Source organism: Chiloscyllium punctatum, chromosome 26 (genome assembly GCF_047496795.1).
Source record: "Chiloscyllium punctatum isolate Juve2018m chromosome 26, sChiPun1.3, whole genome shotgun sequence".
In the NCBI taxonomy this organism is placed as follows: Eukaryota; Metazoa; Chordata; class Chondrichthyes; order Orectolobiformes; family Hemiscylliidae; genus Chiloscyllium; species Chiloscyllium punctatum.
In genome coordinates, this window is record NC_092764.1 from 33,663,428 (window position 1) to 33,680,636 (window position 17,209).

The following is a 17,209-nucleotide window of genomic DNA, read 5'->3' on the forward strand; positions in this document are numbered from 1 at the left end:
AATCTAACCCCGTATAGCCAATCAGAGAGACGGTTGGCAGTCTTACATCACCGCCTTTGTCGTTCTGACCAATCGAGAATAACCTCCGGGTGGAATGCTTTGCATAGTATTATATTCGGCAACATTATCCAATCATAAGATGGGATGCACTGTCAATCAGATGTAATGAATCCCGCTGATTGGCTGTGTAGGCTGTCAATCGGAAGCTGAACGAATGGGAGCGGGGTAATGAGGTGTTAAGTTTGGGTACACGCTTTCGGTTAGCTTACAGTCGAAGGCAGGATCCGCTCGGTGTCGGAGGAGGAAAAGTCACTTGGCGAAGTGGGCCTGTGCTAGTGACCGAGCCCGGCATCGTCCATTCCATCCAACCCTTCATGATGCCGTCAGAGAAGTCCTTCAAACAGAGGAGGACTTTCGGTAGGTGCAGCGGCGAAAGGAGGGTGGGTCTGGGGGCCTTCTGCCCGCTGGGCGGTGACGGTGCAGTGTCCGGGCAGCTGGAGACAAGGAGCCGGAAGGTCGATGCTTCGGGCCCGAGCGCTGAGGAAGAGCTTATGCCTGAAACGTCGATTCTCCTGCTCCTCGGATGCTGCCTGACCTGCTGCGCTTTCCCGGTAACACACTTTTTTTTTCTCCGAGCTCACTGTCTCTCCAGCAGGAGAGAGGGCCGTTTGCCAGGCCCTGGTCAGCGTCGAGCTAGAGTGAGGGTTGAGGCCTGTGTCGCCGGAGTCGCGGGTGGGTGGGAGTTGGGCGGTTTGTCTGCAGCATCAAACACCGAAAACCGTTAGTGAGCTCGGGCTGGGGGGGAGAGGAGAGGGGGTGGCTCGAGCTGTGCGGGGGTGGGTAGAAATCAGCAATGTTCACTGACATTGGGAGACCTGCAAATAGGTCAGCGGTAGTAGCTCTGAGCCTTACTGACGATTGTGTTTCTGAGGTATTACTTTTGGTTTTAATTTTGTAGGTGAAAAAAAACACCTTCTGTTGTTTGATCTTGATTGCCGCGCCCTCCGTCGTTTTCCCAAAAAATAACACCGGATTTCATGAACCCAGGTCATGTCTGCGGTGGCTGTACCCTGAATCTTGGCCGTACCCTGAATCTCTCGTTTTTGTCGTGGAGCTGCCGCGAGTTAAGGCTGTGTTTATTTGAAGTAACCATTTCCCCTTTGTGTATTGCAGTTGAGCAGCAAAATGACGTCAACATGCTAAGATAACATCGTTGTAACAAGCTGCGTTGATATTTATAAAACTAGCAAAGGCTTGAAGATGAATGATAAACGAATGACAAAAGATAGGAGTACAGTAATAGGAAGAACGGGAAGTGGTTACCGAACAGTATTTCAGATTAAATGAGACCTGACTAGCTGATGCATTGGCACCATTCCAGTTTGCTCCCGGTTATTAAATCTTGATGGATTAGGCTAAGTGTCAGCTGGTTGCCATTGCTACTTGATAAAATTAGAATAATTTGGCCATTTTCCCAGTCACCTTTTTAAAAGAAAAATATGTTTTCTTAGGTGGATCTGTAATTGAGGTCAGAGTAATATAGTAGCATCATGAATCTGCCAATGTACACTGCACCTTTTTAAACTTTCTCAATAATGTCACAATGGGGAAGTCACAATAGGATCACCCAGTCTCTACACTCTATTGAAGATGGCTTATTGCAGCCCTGTTTTCTTCATAAATTGTCAGTAAACCACATGATCTTATATTAGACATATAACTTCATTTGAGTTATTGGAGGTTAGTGTGTACTTGTTGGGCCAAAGGGCCTGTTTCCACACTGGGATTCTAATTAAATCAAAATATTCTTGCCCTGAATATGTGAAATTTGAGTAGCTATTTGATCCGATTGCATGCACCCTTGGGTAGAATCAGAGAATATGTGCTGTAGAAATTGTTTTGTATGGATGTCTATATAATTGTTTCTCAGCAGAAAGAACAACTTTCTAAAGCTTCTCATGGTTAAAATTAGCTACTGCAGTGGGGTAGGATATTTAGGGTTCCTTCCATTTAAGGTGATAGGCATCTTAGGAAAGGAATAGGAAAATGTTGAAATGGTGGGGAAAAACAGGATCATTTTTCAAATGCAAACATATTATGGATGTCCTTTACCTATTATTTGAGAATAAAATCACCAGTTTTTTAATATGTTGCAAATCTGCTGGCTGTTGTGTTCTTGTAATGTGATATTCCATACCTTATGAACATTAGTTGTCTTCCATCAGAATCCCTTGTCAATCATGTTGGTCAGAGCTGGATCTGCCGGGAATTGCCAGGAAGTATCAAATTAGTATCATCCAACTGCATATACTCCAAAGCAGCTTTCAGACTTGAAGTTATTTGGCTGCTGGTGCAGTAATGAGTAGCTTCTTTTCCTGATGAGAAATGCTCTTTACATGGAAACTAAACCATCAACTTCAGCGGTGATTTATATGATTGATGACTAGGTTTATTAGAAAACGTCTGGGAGTTTGTTGCCCCTGGACTTTTAAAATTTTGAGGTAGCTTGTTAAATAAATGTTTTTGGATAATTTGAGTAGTGAAGCATATATTGTCTGAAAGAATTAAAAGTATATTTTTAAATACTACTTTCTATTTAATGATTCTGCTAATAACTCCTGCATTTAGAAGATGGTTTGCATTAGTCTGAAAGGTAATTGGGATTTTTGGTGATTTTCATGTGTAATTTTAAGGATGCTGCAACTTTTATTGTACCGGATGATTCCATTAAACATCTGTGCTTAGTTGAGTTTCAATTTAAATATTGCCCATCCAACAAAACAAGCTTTTCAGAGCAGCAGTTTTGGAATTATTCTGACTAATGGCAGCATTGGATTCAGATTGTTCTAGATGATAGTTTAGATTAGGTTAGATTCCCTACAGTGTGGAAACAGGCCCTTCGGTCCAACTAGTCCACACCGACCCTCCGAAGAATAACCCACCCAGACCCATTTCCCTCTGGCTAATGCACCTCGCACTATGGGCAATTTAGCATGGCCAATTCACCTGACCAGCACATCTTTGGATTGTGGGAGGGAACTGGAGCACCTGGAGGAGACCCACGCACAATGGGAGAATGTGCAAACTCCACACATAGTCGCCCGAGGCTGGAATCGATCTGGGACCCTGGTGCTGAGGCAACAGTGCTAACCAGTGAGACACTGTGCAGCACAACTTTCTTTCAATCTTTTAAGTCTGAAGCTAGAGTTATATGATTTAACTAGTGCTGTCCCTTTTAGCAACTGTAACTGTTCGTGTACATTTATCTGTCAGCACATCTGCACTGCCAAATCTGATGCAGATTTTGTTTCAACGTTACCTTTAAATACTAAGTGCAAGAAAGTTGGAGCAGCATTATAACAACCTTGTGGTTTGATAGCCTTCTAGTATTGGCTGTCAAAACTAAACTTGATCAAGGGATTGAATGGTTTGGTCAATAGAGTGATGTGTTCTGTTTAGATTTCCAGAAGTTACTTATCAACGTTTGTTCAAAACAAATTCACATTTTTAAAATTCATTTGTGGTACTTGGGTGTCGCTGGCTGGCCAGCATTGATAGTCCATTCCTATTTGCCCTTGAGAAAGTGGTGGCGAGCTGCCTTCTTGATTCACTGCAGTCCACTTGCTGTGGGTTGAGCCACAATTGCTGGTAGGGAGGGAATTCCAGGAATTTGAACCTGTGAAGGAGCGGCGGTATATTTGGATGGTGAGTGGCTTGGAGGGGAACTTGCAGGTGATGGTGTTCCCGAGTACCTGCTGCCCTCGTCCTTTTAGAAGGACGTGGTAGTTGGTTTGGAAGGTGCTGTCTAAGTATCTTTGAATTTCTGCTGTGCATCTTGTAGATAGTACACGCTGGTGCTATTGAGCGCCAGTGGTGGAGCGATTGAATGTTTGTAGATGTGGTGCCAATCAAATAGATTGCTTTGTCCTGGATGGTGTCAAGCTGCTTGTGTTGTTGGAGCTGCACCCATCCAGGCAAGTGGGGAGTATTCCATCACACTACTGACTGTACCTTGTAGATGGTGGATAAACATTGGATGTCAAGAGGTGAGTTACTCAAGTAGTATCCCTCGTCTCTGACCTGCTCTTGTAGCCATTGTGTTTACGTGGTGAGTCCGGTTGAGTTTCTGGTCAATGGTAATGCCAAGGATGTTGACAGTGGGGGATTCATTGATGGTAATATCATTAAATGTCAAGGGGCAGTGGTTAGAGTGTCTCTTATTGGTGATGGGCATTATCTGGCATTTGTGTGGCACGAATGTTACTTGCCATTTGTTTGTCCAATCCTGGAAATTGTCCAGATTTTGTGCATTGGAGCACGGGCTGCTTCAGTATCTGAGGAGTTGCGATTCATGCTAAACACTGCAATCATTGACGAACGTTCCCTTGTGACAGAGGGAAGGTCGTTGATTAAGCAGGTGAAGATTGTTGGGCAGAGGACTCTACCTTGAGGGGCTCCTGTAGAGATGTCCTGGAGCTGAGGTGACTGACCCTCCACAACCATCTTCCTTTGTGCCAGGTATGGCTGTAACCAGCAGAATGTTTGCCCCCTGATGCCCATTGATTCCAGTTTTGCCAGGGCTCCTTGGTGCAATGTGGCCTTGATGTTAAGGGCTGTCACTCTACCCTCACCTCAGAAATTCAGCTCTTTTGTCCATGTTTGAATTAAGGCTGTAATGTGATCAGGCGCTGAGTGACCCTGGCAAAACCCAACTTTGTAAGTGGAAATATCAATAGGAAAATTGATTCGAGCACTAGGGATAAATACTTATTTCTCAGATAAGAGAGAATTAGATAGGATGTTCTGCATGAGTAGTGTTAGTTCTTTTTATTCTGCTTTATAATCACATGATTCCGATTAAGCACAACGAAAGGCAGCCTCAAAATGCACCTGAAATTGAGGTGTTGGCAAGCATCAAACTGGGCTAAATTTCAAGAAGACTTGATTGGTGAATAATGGTAGACCAAGTTAATGTGAATTTGGATATGTGTGACGTAATGAATTTTGGGAGGGAAAACATGAAATGGGAATACTTGCAGTGAAGAATACAGTGGAATCCTATAAACAGAGGCTTGTGGATACAAATAAATACTTCTCCAGAAGTCAGTAAAGTTTGAGGGCTGATAGCATATTTTAAAAAAAAATGGATTCAGAAGTGAACATATAATGAATTTATCCAAGAACACGGGTAGGTCATTAATCAAAGGTATTGTGTTTCATGTTAAAAAATATTAAAGCAATAACACGTGGTCTCAATTTATTTGACTGCCAGATATTGGGTTGTGTAGTCAGTATGTAGTTAGTATCTTTTAATGTCTCTTTCTATTTCCATTGCATCAGGGAAGGCTGAAGAAATTTGAGAGTTTTAAAATTGATTATCTTTTATCATAGTGAATTGGGAAAGATTACTTACCCTCAAATTGTAATGTCACATTACTTCATCAGCGAAGGGAAGTGTTAGGAATTGCTTGATGTGAGATTTTGTAGGAGCTTGTAATGTTTAACCAGCGGGAGTGGTTGAATCCAGTTCTTTTGTTTTAAGGGTTTCTGCATAAGTGGTTGAAGAAAATATTACATCACTGTAGGGAATGTGCTGTACAATAGATTAGCTTTGGGTTGCTGCAGAAAAGAGCCATCTGAAACATTTCTAGTCACATGGCTGTTTTCTGTGGCTTGTGGGATGAATGTATCTTAGGAAAAGTACAGGGTTGGGAAGGTTCTTTCAAAGAAACCACAGTGAATTGCTGCAAATCGCTGGTAGATACTGCGGTCATGCACTTCATGGTTGAGGGGAATACATTTTTAGAATAGTGGGCAAGGTGATAATCAAATATGTTGGTTTGCTTTGTATGGAGTCAAGCATCTCGAGTGGTGTTGTACCTGACCTCATCCAGGCATGTGGAAAGCATTTAATTGCACTCCCGATTTGTGTTTTGTAAATTGTGGGCAGGCTCAGGAAGCTGGTCTTATTTACTAAGGGACTAAGGACTTCTTTATGTTTGACTTGCGATTGTAGCCGCAATATTTATATGGCTGATGCAGTTCAATTTGTGATTAGTGGTGACCTTTTGGAGGTTGAAGGTGAGTATTCAGCTATGTTGCTATCTTTTGAATATTGAGGGTAAATAATATTTTTAGGGATCATCATTGAGTGGCACTTGAACGGTACAAATGTTACTTGTCTGCATACTGCATGGACTGCTTTATCTGAGGCATTTCAAATAGTTCTGAATATTGTGCAATCGTTAAGAAACTTCGACACTTCTGACCTTTTTATGATGGGTGGAAGGAACGTCATTGGTGAGGTAGTTGAAGATAAATGTCTATTTCTACCTATGCCTAAGATCTTCAACCTATCTTTAAATTGGGATGGTGAGACTTTGAGGGATACTCGGCATCTAAAGACTGGTGATGCAGACAATTAAACTGGTGGGTTTGCTGATGAAGTGGACTGCATTGTTCTGGATGGCTTGAGGGGTTTTTTTTGTGCAGTTATAACTGCACCCGTTTTGTCTAAAGTAAGTCTCCCATTGTAGTTGACGAGTGACCTGCCATGTGTCTGATTTTGAGGGGTCAGAACCACTCCCTCAATAATTCTGTTAGTTATTTTCTCACTCATTAAATAATTCCTAAGTCTAGGCTTTGTTTATACCTTGTCTTTAGTCTACTGTTGTGGCAGTGAACTTGATTCATATGCACGAATAGTGATTTTTGTTTGTTTACAGAGTGAATCAGTGTTATTTACACTTGTGGAAATATTGCTTTGCCTTTGTTAATGTAAAAAATAGTTTTTTTATCAATTGGATCTTTTCAAGTCTTGAAATTTTCAAGTTTGGGTTTGAAAGTTTGAAGGGCTGATGCCCGAAACGTCGATTCTCCTGTTCCTTGGATGCTGCCTGACCTGCTGCGCTTTTCCAGCAACACATTTTCAGCTTTGAAAGTTTGACGTACAGATTCACAGAACAGAATAAGGCCGTTCAATCCGTTGTCCATGTACACTTCAAGAAAAGTTGTATTTGTTGGGAAAGATTTTCTTGGTGTACGTGGCACTTTTTTTTTTAGCTTGAGTCTACCATTTGTGTAATAAGGCCTTGAATTTTGCATGTATCTAAAATGGGATCTATTATCGCCTATATTATGTAGTATATTTTATGATTTAGAGCATTGTTTTATTGCATGCCTAAAGGGGGTTGCATTACAACAGTTTTCTGGCTACTGTCTAATTTTATACCAAAACATGAGAAATCTATGATTGAGTAAAGAGGAATTGCTGGGCTATTCTAGGCAGTAAAAATTCGATGGAGAGTAAAGAATTTTTTTTTCAAAAGAAAATCCAATGCAATACTCGATCAAGGTTTCAGAAAATGCCAGAGAACCATAGGTCTGGCAACACTCGTGGAGAGAAATGTAGAGCTATTTACAACTCCTTTTCAGGGGCTCAAAGCTTTAATTCTGATCATCTGCTCACAGATATTGCTGAGTATTTCCAGCAATTTCTGCTTTTATTTCAGAATTCCAGCATCCACAATATTTTGCTTTTGAGGCTTCTGCATTTTGTTTTCTAAAGTAATCACTGCTATTTTACAGAGCAGAGAGTGGAAGATGTGCATCTTATTCGCGAACAACACCCCAACAAAATCCCTGTGAGTATTCTTGGAGTAATTTAAAACTAAAATACCCTTTTAAGTTCTAAAGTAGTGTGTGGTGAAATGGCAATTGAACAAGTTTTTTAGTATAGCATATTTACTAACCCCATGATACAGAGCATGCCATAAATCGGTTTAATCTAGCAAATTCTTTGTGTAGGTGCCACTGTCTATAAAAATGGACATCCTAAAATTAGACACTTATTTGCAGTTTTGAATAACTGGCAATTAAATCCACTGCCACTCTGAACTTCAAAGCAGTGAGGAATCTCCAAAGCTTAACTTCTACAACAGAATTTACAACAAAAAGCATCAGTCCTGCAGATAATTTAAAAGTTGGCAGGGATGGGGAAGAAACAGGTTTATTGTGCTGGAGATCTCTTTATCTTGCATACACAGTGAAAAAGAAACATTTCTATTTTTAGAGTTTAAAATAAAGCTTTCACAACGTCATTGATGCATCAGAGGGTTTCTTTGCTATGCATACTGGGTAGCATCTCAATTGAATGTGTCAAGTGTGGACAATCATGAATGGGGCTCAAGTTGGAGGGTAGAATGGAATGTTGTGTTGGCTGAAGGGAAGAAAAGAAGACTATGCTTTCCTGTTCTCCCCACTGCCTGCTTTTCCTCCTCCTCTTGTGTGATCTCCTGATTTTCTCAACAGTTGTCACACAAAACTGCATTTAACTCTTGACTATAAAGTAAATCCACTTTGTGAAATCATGAATCGCAAATTTGCCTATCTTCACCAAAAAAATACATGACAATCAACATTCACAGGCAAAGATCATGTATCTATGATATTTCTAACCATTTTAACCTATTTTTAATGAACTCAGCACTCGTGCATTTTATCATTGGTGGGTGTTCTCAGGAACAGAACTCAGGAATGAGGAGGATTAACTGTAGTTAGTTTTCACTCTGATACCTAGCTTTAGCTTGCCACCATCTTTCGGTTCCTCCACTGTTCAATTGTCAGGCTGCTTATTCAACTTCATATTTAACTAGAGGATATTTCTGAAGTAGTCTGAGGCCATAGTTTTCAGTACTCGTTACGAGCTCTGTTCCATAATTACCAATTCCGTCCTTTGTCCTATCAGCAGTGAGATTAAGCCAGTCTGTTCAGAACCTTGATATGTTTGATTATTAGTTGAGCTTTTTTACCTCACTTGTGCACCTTCTCATTCCACCTCTCTAATGTTCTTTAATTATATTTTACCTGCTTTACTCATCTTTTGCTGAAACCCTCAATCATGCCTTTGTTACATCCAGACTTGACAATTTCAATGGTGTTCTTATAAACTTGAGGGTGTGCAAAATTCTGTCATCCTTGGCTGAAGATTTGTTCTCGCCCATGCTTAGTAATCTGTGTTGGCTCCGAGTTGAGCAATTTCTTAATTTTGAAATTCTTATTTTTGTCTGCTTCTCTAATTCTGGTCTGTTCTGCAGTTCCCAATTATAATTGCTGCAGTTGATGAACCTGTGTCTTAAACACTCATCCAAACTCTGGAATTTCCCTTCCTTCATCTCTCTCTGCCTCTTTTAAAAAGTGTTGTGCAGGAGATATTGAAACCTCCCTCGTTCAACAAGTGTTTGGTTTTTTGGTCTAAGGTTTGTTAAATCTGCTGTCATCCTACGTTTTAAGATGCTTGTGAAGAATTGGGATATTTCATTACATTAAAAATGCTGAGTATAAATCGCTGTGGGAACATAATCTTATAACTTAGATTTAATAACATTTATACAAGTATGGATTGAATTATTCCATGATAATTGGACCTTCTGACCAGCCTCCAATCATTGTTCACAGTCCAGTTTGTCAGTATGTTGTGTACTAATGAGTCAATACCATTCTCCAGCACTTAAAGCATTAGTAGCTGCATTAGACAGAGGAAAAACAGATGACAATGTGTAGGGCTTTAATGATATGTTAGGCAATCTTGTCCTGCAGCAATCTTGTGCAGGTTGCCATCAGAGCAGATCCCAGAATAAGGAAAGCTGTGACTCAAAAATGACCTTGGAATGGCAATAAACTAAGTCTAACAAAGAGAAATGAACTAAAACAATATCACATCCTGTTGACAGGGTTCCAGAATGAAACAGTGCACCAAATACGGATGAGGTAAAGCCATTCCCTGTATATTTGGCTCATTCAGTTTACAGCCCATATGAAAGTAAGGTCACAAGCAAAGATAGGATATGCTGCAAGTCCCTTGATGTTCTTAATTTACATGGCAGGTTTAATTTTTCTTACCAAGATTCTTGTTGATCTTTCTTTATAGATACACTGAAACCCATACTTGAACAAGCACTGTTAAAACAAAGGTACTGGTGCTAGCTTGGTATATTTTGACCCCTGTAGGACAAATCATTGATGTATAAACTGATCATGCCCTTTGTTTGTGTTGTATTGACAATGCATTGAGTGAAATACGACTCATGGCTGATAACACCTTGTCCCTTAAAGGCTTCTAGTCTATTTCTTTCATCACCTGCACGAACCCGAGCCCTGAGATAGTCATATGGCTGTTATCAATAAATTGCAAATTTGTGGCTTCATTCTATTTGTGCATTCGGATCCCTTGAGAAGCTAACATCTTCCACCACATTTGTCTGTTTTTAAAATTCTTATCCATGTGCACTCAATCCATTCTTTTCACCCTTCCATATCCTTGATCAGTTTCAGGACTGATCAGTTTCCCATCTCAGGAAGTTTACAGCTTCATTTCAATTTTGTCCTTTGTCCTTTTGTGATTTTACTGTCCACCATAAAAATGACCCCATCTGAATTCTCCCTATATTCATGATGACTACTTCAAAGTTGCCATGTTAGTGCCCCTCTGCTTCCATGCCTTTAATTGCCTACTGTATCTCTGCAGAATCCATGGAATCCCTACAGTTTGGAAACAGGCCATTCAGCCCAATAAGCCCAGAGTCTCCAAAGAGCATCCTACCCAGGCTCTCCCACCCCCATCCCTGCATTTCCCATGGCTAATTCGCCTAACCTACACATCCCTGGACACTATGGACAATTTAGCGTTGCCAGTCCAACTAACCTTGGACTGTGGGAGGAAAACGGAGCACCCGGGGAAAACCCACACAGACATGAGGAGAATGTGCAAACTTCACAAGGACGGGTACCTGAGGCTAGAATTTAAACCCAGGTCCCTGGCGTTGAGGCAGTGCTGTCTCAATCGATACCTGTCCCATGTACCTTTGTATTTGCATTGCAAATACAAAAAACAATTTTCAACTGCCTTTGTTTTGGCCTTCTATTTACCCCACCACTTCAGAGGATGCCAATTTGTTGAATGAAGTATTGTCATTTTAGGTATCATGATCCCCAGTAGAACGTTCAAGTTCATGGGATGCAAACTTTAGTAAAGTTGGCATGCAGCAGACCTAACCACTATCGTTCGGTTCAGTTGGATTACATTAGGTATTTTTAAGCCACATTCTATAAAATGCAACAATTCTCCAGGACATTCTCATTAGTAAGTATAACCCTCGGTTTATTTACTTCATCATCATTACTTTTAAGCAACCATCTTGGCTGTAAGAAGTATAGGCACCAATGTTCCTAATTTTTCTTTGCCATTGACGTCACATTTGAATAACGCAAGCTCTGTATCATAGCTGTTTCACTGTACATAGACATTAAAGGAAACACTGGTTATTTCATGTGCAATGCATTGCATATGGCTGTGTAGCCAAATCATACAGCAAAAGTTGTGGATCATGCACTGGATGCACGATCTATTTCTGTTTTGGTTGAGATTAACTTGACAGGAAAACTCCCCTGTCTTTCAATAGCATGTCTGAGCAAGCAAATTGGGGATCATTTCTGATCCCATGCTGGCATATAGGCAAATGTAATGTTGCACTTTGTTAGCCTGGATTACTTTGAGTTGTAAATGTAAGCTCGAAGTGCAGCTGTTTTAACTTCTGAATTTAGTATTCAGCTCAATGATTTTAGATCACAATTTCTGCTTCCATTTCTTTTCCCTTTCTCATTTTATTTCCTTCTCATTCTCATCGCTTTCATTGCTGATTCTGATTGTACTTCATCTCAAAGCAACCTCTGTTCATTTTTGACCTTGTAGCATACCATTTGACCTTTCATCATGAATGCTTTTGTCATTTAATTTCTGCTGTCTTCCACCCCTTACCTTTCACGTGGTTAAAATGTGTGTCATTTATTATGATGAAAATTCATTGACCTGCAGGTACTACCAGGATTATTGAATACTCCCACCTTATTTTGCTGTTAATGTCTGAACTGGGGCTTGCATTCATGATATTCTAGCTTTGAAACATCTTATAATTAAGACAAGACAGAAAGCTATTGAATTGTATTGTGTTTTGCTTTCCATTTTGCAGGTCATAATTGAAAGGTACAAGGGAGAAAAGCAATTGCCTGTGTTAGACAAGACCAAATTTCTTGTTCCTGACCACGTAAACATGAGTGAACTGATCAAAATCATAAGGTAAGCTTTGAATCTTAAGTCCGATTCCCGAAATCAGTTGTTGCCTTGTTGATCAGAAGTGTTGCAATCCAGCAGATATTTAAATAGATTAATTCGACAGTGTTTTTGATCAATGACCTGTCTTTATACTGAAATGTATTATCCTCCTCAAGTCATTAAAACATAAGTTGTTGAAAAATGAGTATTGTTAATGAGGATCTTTGTTTAATATGTTCATAAAAAATTAATTTAATTCTAGAAAGATTGAGTACAATAATCAGAAGTTAAGACTTGAGGAAAACCCAGCAATGTGAAAAGGACAGACTAAAATTTTCATTGCTGCTGACCAAATTGTTCTTAAGTTCCCAGCTGCTTGTCTGCTTGGAACCACCCTGTTCATTAACACTGTCTTTAAAATAGTAAAATGACCCTGAGTACTTCACATAAGCAATATTTAACAAAATTTGAACCACATAATAGAATACAAGTAGAAGATCCTTTATCTGAAATGCTCAGGACCAGCTGTTTTGCAGAATGCACAAATTTTTGGTTTTCAGAATAGTGACAGTTTAATGGTGAAAGCGGACCCAACTAAGAACAAGCTTGGCCATGCCCCCACGTCTCACCTGAGTGGCATGTATCGAGTGGGTGTCGACTTGGGTTAACTGTTTGCGTCCCAAACAACCTTGTTCATGAGAAAAAAACGTCATTAAAAAATCCTTTGGATTTCGGAGCTTTTTGGTTTTTGGGTGTTTAGATAAACTATCTTCTACCTGTATTAGGATAGCTCTCTGAGAATAGAAGGAAGGTATTTGGGCATGAAGTCCCAAAATCTGTGATCGTGGCAATGTAGTGCAGTTTTAAACTGGGTACTTTAGATGCCAGAATTGAAAGAGCGCAGAAAACTCCAGATGGTCAGTTTGGTATCTTAGAAATCATGATTGTCTTAGAAATCATGATCGTCGCCTCACCCATCCAGACCTGCAACAAGAGTTGGTTACATTTGTCCACTTAGAAAGTGGTTTCCAACTGTTAGAATTCAATAACTTAATGTCTGACTTTTTATTCTGAAATGGGAACACAGTGGGAAAATTTAGACTGTACAACTTGCCCAGTTATTGTACCTAAATATCGCACCCACCTTCTGTTGAAACAGGCATATTTAACAACGTACTATTTTAGCTCAAAGTATCAAAATATTCAACAATCCATGCAAGAGCACAAAATACTTCTTAAAAGGAAATAAACAAATTAATTCTAAATTAGTTGAAAATTATGTGCAATAAAAGATTGGCCTTGGAAAGTAGAAATATAAAATCCAAACTTCATTTTGTTTACTTGTCCATTAATTGCCAATTATAGAATATTGTAAATGGAATGATGGATATATCACTGCATGCAATATGTGGAGTAACAAATTGTCTTTTCTACTTCCCTTACTAACAACAGTAGCAATACAGAAAAGGATTCTGAACATTAACTATTTATTTTGCCTTTTGTGTCTGCTAATTATCACTGTGGGAATTAACTTAAATGCTGTGTTGGCAGGATAATGAGCATGGCTGCTTTTACGCAGGGCAGAATTCTACCCTCATACAAGCACACTGCTGTGGATGCTGGAGATCTGAAATAAAAACACAATAGTTGAGAAACTCAGCAGGTCCGGCAGTACCGTGGAAACAGTTAGTGTTTAGAGCCTGTTATGTCATTCGTGAAGAGCAGTCATATTGGACTTGAAACTGTGTTTCTCCTCTCTCCAAAAGAACCGGTCCTCACCTGTCTTGAGTTCTTTCTAGCAGGAGGGGAAATGGGGTTGATTTTTAAATTCCCTGCCATAGCTTGGAAGCTGACCTCAATTGTAGCAGTCCAAATTATTGAAATCTATTTGTTTCATGCAAACCTTCTGACTTGAATGGCTTAATACAATACTAAACAGAGCCTTCTCCCTTGCTATATAACTTGAATTTTCTGCAAGGAGACAGTCTTGATAATTGAAGTAATTTATGGTGTTAATAGGTTTTTAGGTAAATTATAATTTTGCTGATATTGCATTCTTATATGTTTCAAGCAGCAGAAATTACAGAGAGAATTAATTTTTAAGAATCTGACATTTACTTTCTGACGTGCTTTATAGGAGGCGCCTGCAGCTAAATTCAAACCAAGCATTTTTCCTGTTAGTGAATGGGCACAGCATGGTTAGTGTTTCTACACCCATATCTGAGGTTTACGAACGTGAGAAGGATGATGATGGTTTTCTCTACATGGTCTATGCATCTCAAGAGACCTTTGGAATGGACACAACACTGTAACCATAATGCTGGTTTGGAATAGCTGCCTTTAAGTCCCTGTAGTGACCTGTCATAATGCATTGCAAACCAAAAAGGTGGCTTACCCAGATGAACCAGGAATCGGAAAGATGATGCATAAAATTATTTGGATATAAAAGTTGATAGTGTAACTGCAGTCTTTTGCTTGTTAGGTTCTCAAAATTGAGTACTATGTTCTTGTAAATGCTATCTGCAGCAACTTTAAGCCAAATCCTAATCGTGTTCAGAGATCATCAGGTATCTTGTATCGGCTACAGACTCTTAAGTAAATTCAAATAACTTCTGCTAAAAAGCTGCATTGTCTGGGCTGACATATTTGCTTTGAGTGAGATTATCAGGAATTATATTTAAAACTAAACTCTTTAAGCCCCACTTAATACCACTTTTAAAGTTTCATTTAAGATATTAAGCGGCTAATTTTCATAATTGCTACATGTCTAACTTTGATCAATCACTACTGTTCTTCAGTGTGACATTTAAATGGATGTGAAAACACTGCAAGAAATAATATGCATCCACAAGTTGAAACAGGTTAGTCATTGTGAATGAGCTGCGAAGCAGTTTAGTGATTCAATTAATACTTATAGCAGGTTCTAAAATGAGGAAAGCCAATAATTTCACTTTGCAAAGTCGTCTGTTTAAATTTCATAATTTGTTCAGAAAATTGCTCAATGTAAACTTGTTTCAACATGTTTTTCAATTCGTTGTCATTAGTCCAGGCTAATTTAAAATGCTGTACATTTTCTTGTGAATAGCTGTTTGTTTATTCTTAGATTAATTTCTAATGAGCTGTTTCAGAAATGTATCTAATCTTTAGCTATCCTAGCTGCTGCTCGGATTTACACATTGAGAAACTTACAGACTATGGAAATAAATACATTCAGAATATATCTAGTATACATTTCTTGTGAATCTAATGGCAAATTATTGGAATAAAATGTTTTAAAGTAATTGTTCAAAAATGCATCATATAATCTAGTCTACAGACACACATCCTAAAATACTCTATACCATTTGTGCAAAGCCTTCATACTCTTGTTAGAATCTGCTGCTCACCTGAAATGAAATTTAGTCCTGAATTTTATTTCTATGTACTTGTTCTCAAACTACTGCTGACTTGATATTGCAGACAAATTGGTTAACTCTGCTATACCAATATCTCCACTGGAAGAGTTTCAGAGCAGCCTGTTTGTAGTCAGAATACACAGTGTAATTGTAAACTGTAAATTCAAATACCAGTTAATAACTACCTTTTTAAGTTTTTGTCTTATCTGTATATTTAAAAGGTTCATTCTGTTTTGTTTGCTTAATGTTAAGTACTTTTAACTATTAACTTTGTACTATAAAATGTATTTAAACAAAACTTATTCTGAAGTTTTTGGAAGACCAATGGGGCAGAAATTCCAAGTTTATAATGAGTTGTAATGCACATTTTCTTTTGTTCATGTATTAGTGGAGACAGTCCCTTCATTGATATGCTGCTTTTGCTGCGTACATTTAATACTAGAAAGGTGAATCATTAGAAATAATGCTTTATAGCATCCTCAGATTACCACACTAAAAAGAGTATAGGCATTGAGCCAGTAAACTAGCTTATAACATTGAAGATTTAGGGGTAACCTTATTGCCTGGAACTGTTGTACTTTATTTTTAGTTGTAAATTTAACTGCTGGCGCTGTCAACATTTGGGCATCAGATATATTCTGGAATTGACTTAATACTGCATATGTTTGACTAATTCTGAAAGATTTAATTAATGTTCAGTTTTTATATCAGAACGTTTACAAATGCAACTAATCCGCATTCCAAAATCTGTTGTAAAACAGGCTAGGTATTAATGAGCATTATTCATGGCCTCTGAAGCAGTGATGTTGCTGGGAAATTGGTACCACTTCTCACCAGTATTTCACTTAGCATCTCCACTGTATGTTTTTCTATGATTGTAACATCAATAATTGAAACCAGAATGCACCAAGTCCAAAAGTGTTCAGCAATGCCTTTTGTTTTTAATTGTCATTTTAATTTTTTTACTTTTGCATTAATTCTGGAAATAGTGTCATTCAAGATCTTCTCTAATGTATATTCTGGAGTACATAAACAGATTTATGTATTTTGTAATTTAGACATTTTTAAAATTGTATTACTTTGGATCTGCTATTAATGAACCTAAACTGACGACTTGTAAATATACTGTATATGATACTGTTTTGAGATGTGTGCTTGTATGGAAAGATGCATTTGCCCTTTTCAAAATAAATTAAAGCTATGGAATCCTGTTTCATTTTTCAGCAGTGTACACAAGCTCAGTACAGTTTGTCTGTAATTCATTTTGATCCCCTAGGGAAGCAATGGCACAGAATCCAGGAAGTAATTCATAACGTTCAACAAAGTCTAAAAGGATACAGTATCTGTAGCTAAGGAAGTTAAGCTGACATAAACAATTAAGAAAAAAGGAAGTGAAGAAGTTGAGTATCCATTTTTTTTTCAAAAATGTACAATGCAGTGTAGATTGGTAGTAGACAAGATTACTTGGGGAACGTTGTAGAAATCAGTATAGGATGTTTGAAATTTGAGGAGAAATTGTAGCTTGAGAGAAAACTAACAAGAAACATCAATGTGGACAGTTAAACGCTTCTACAAGTATGTAAAAAGCAAAATAATGGAGGTGAACATTGCTGCATTAGAGTAGAGGAGTGGGGCATTGAATAACAATCTCTAGAGGAATAAATCTTAGAACTGGTGGGACTGAAAATTGATAAGTCTCCTGGAT

The 17,209-nt window shown here is 38.7% G+C and overlaps 1 protein-coding gene across 2 annotated transcripts; it reads left to right on the top strand.

The window, feature by feature from the left end:
- Positions 1-244: 244 nt before the first annotated feature.
- On the top strand, positions 245-16,710 carry map1lc3b (microtubule-associated protein 1 light chain 3 beta). Of its 2 annotated transcripts, none has more exons than XM_072596106.1 (4): positions 245-417; positions 7,588-7,643; positions 12,027-12,133; positions 14,247-16,710. In XM_072596106.1, the coding sequence occupies exons 1-4, from the start codon at positions 375-377 to the stop codon at positions 14,419-14,421; spliced, it is 381 nt and encodes a 126-aa protein (XP_072452207.1). In that variant the 5' UTR covers positions 245-374; the 3' UTR covers positions 14,422-16,710. The 2 variants fall into 2 exon arrangements, with proteins under 2 accessions (XP_072452207.1, XP_072452208.1); XM_072596107.1 differs by lacking the exon at positions 245-417 and adding an exon at positions 490-611.
- The last annotated feature ends 499 nt before the right edge of the window (positions 16,711-17,209 follow it).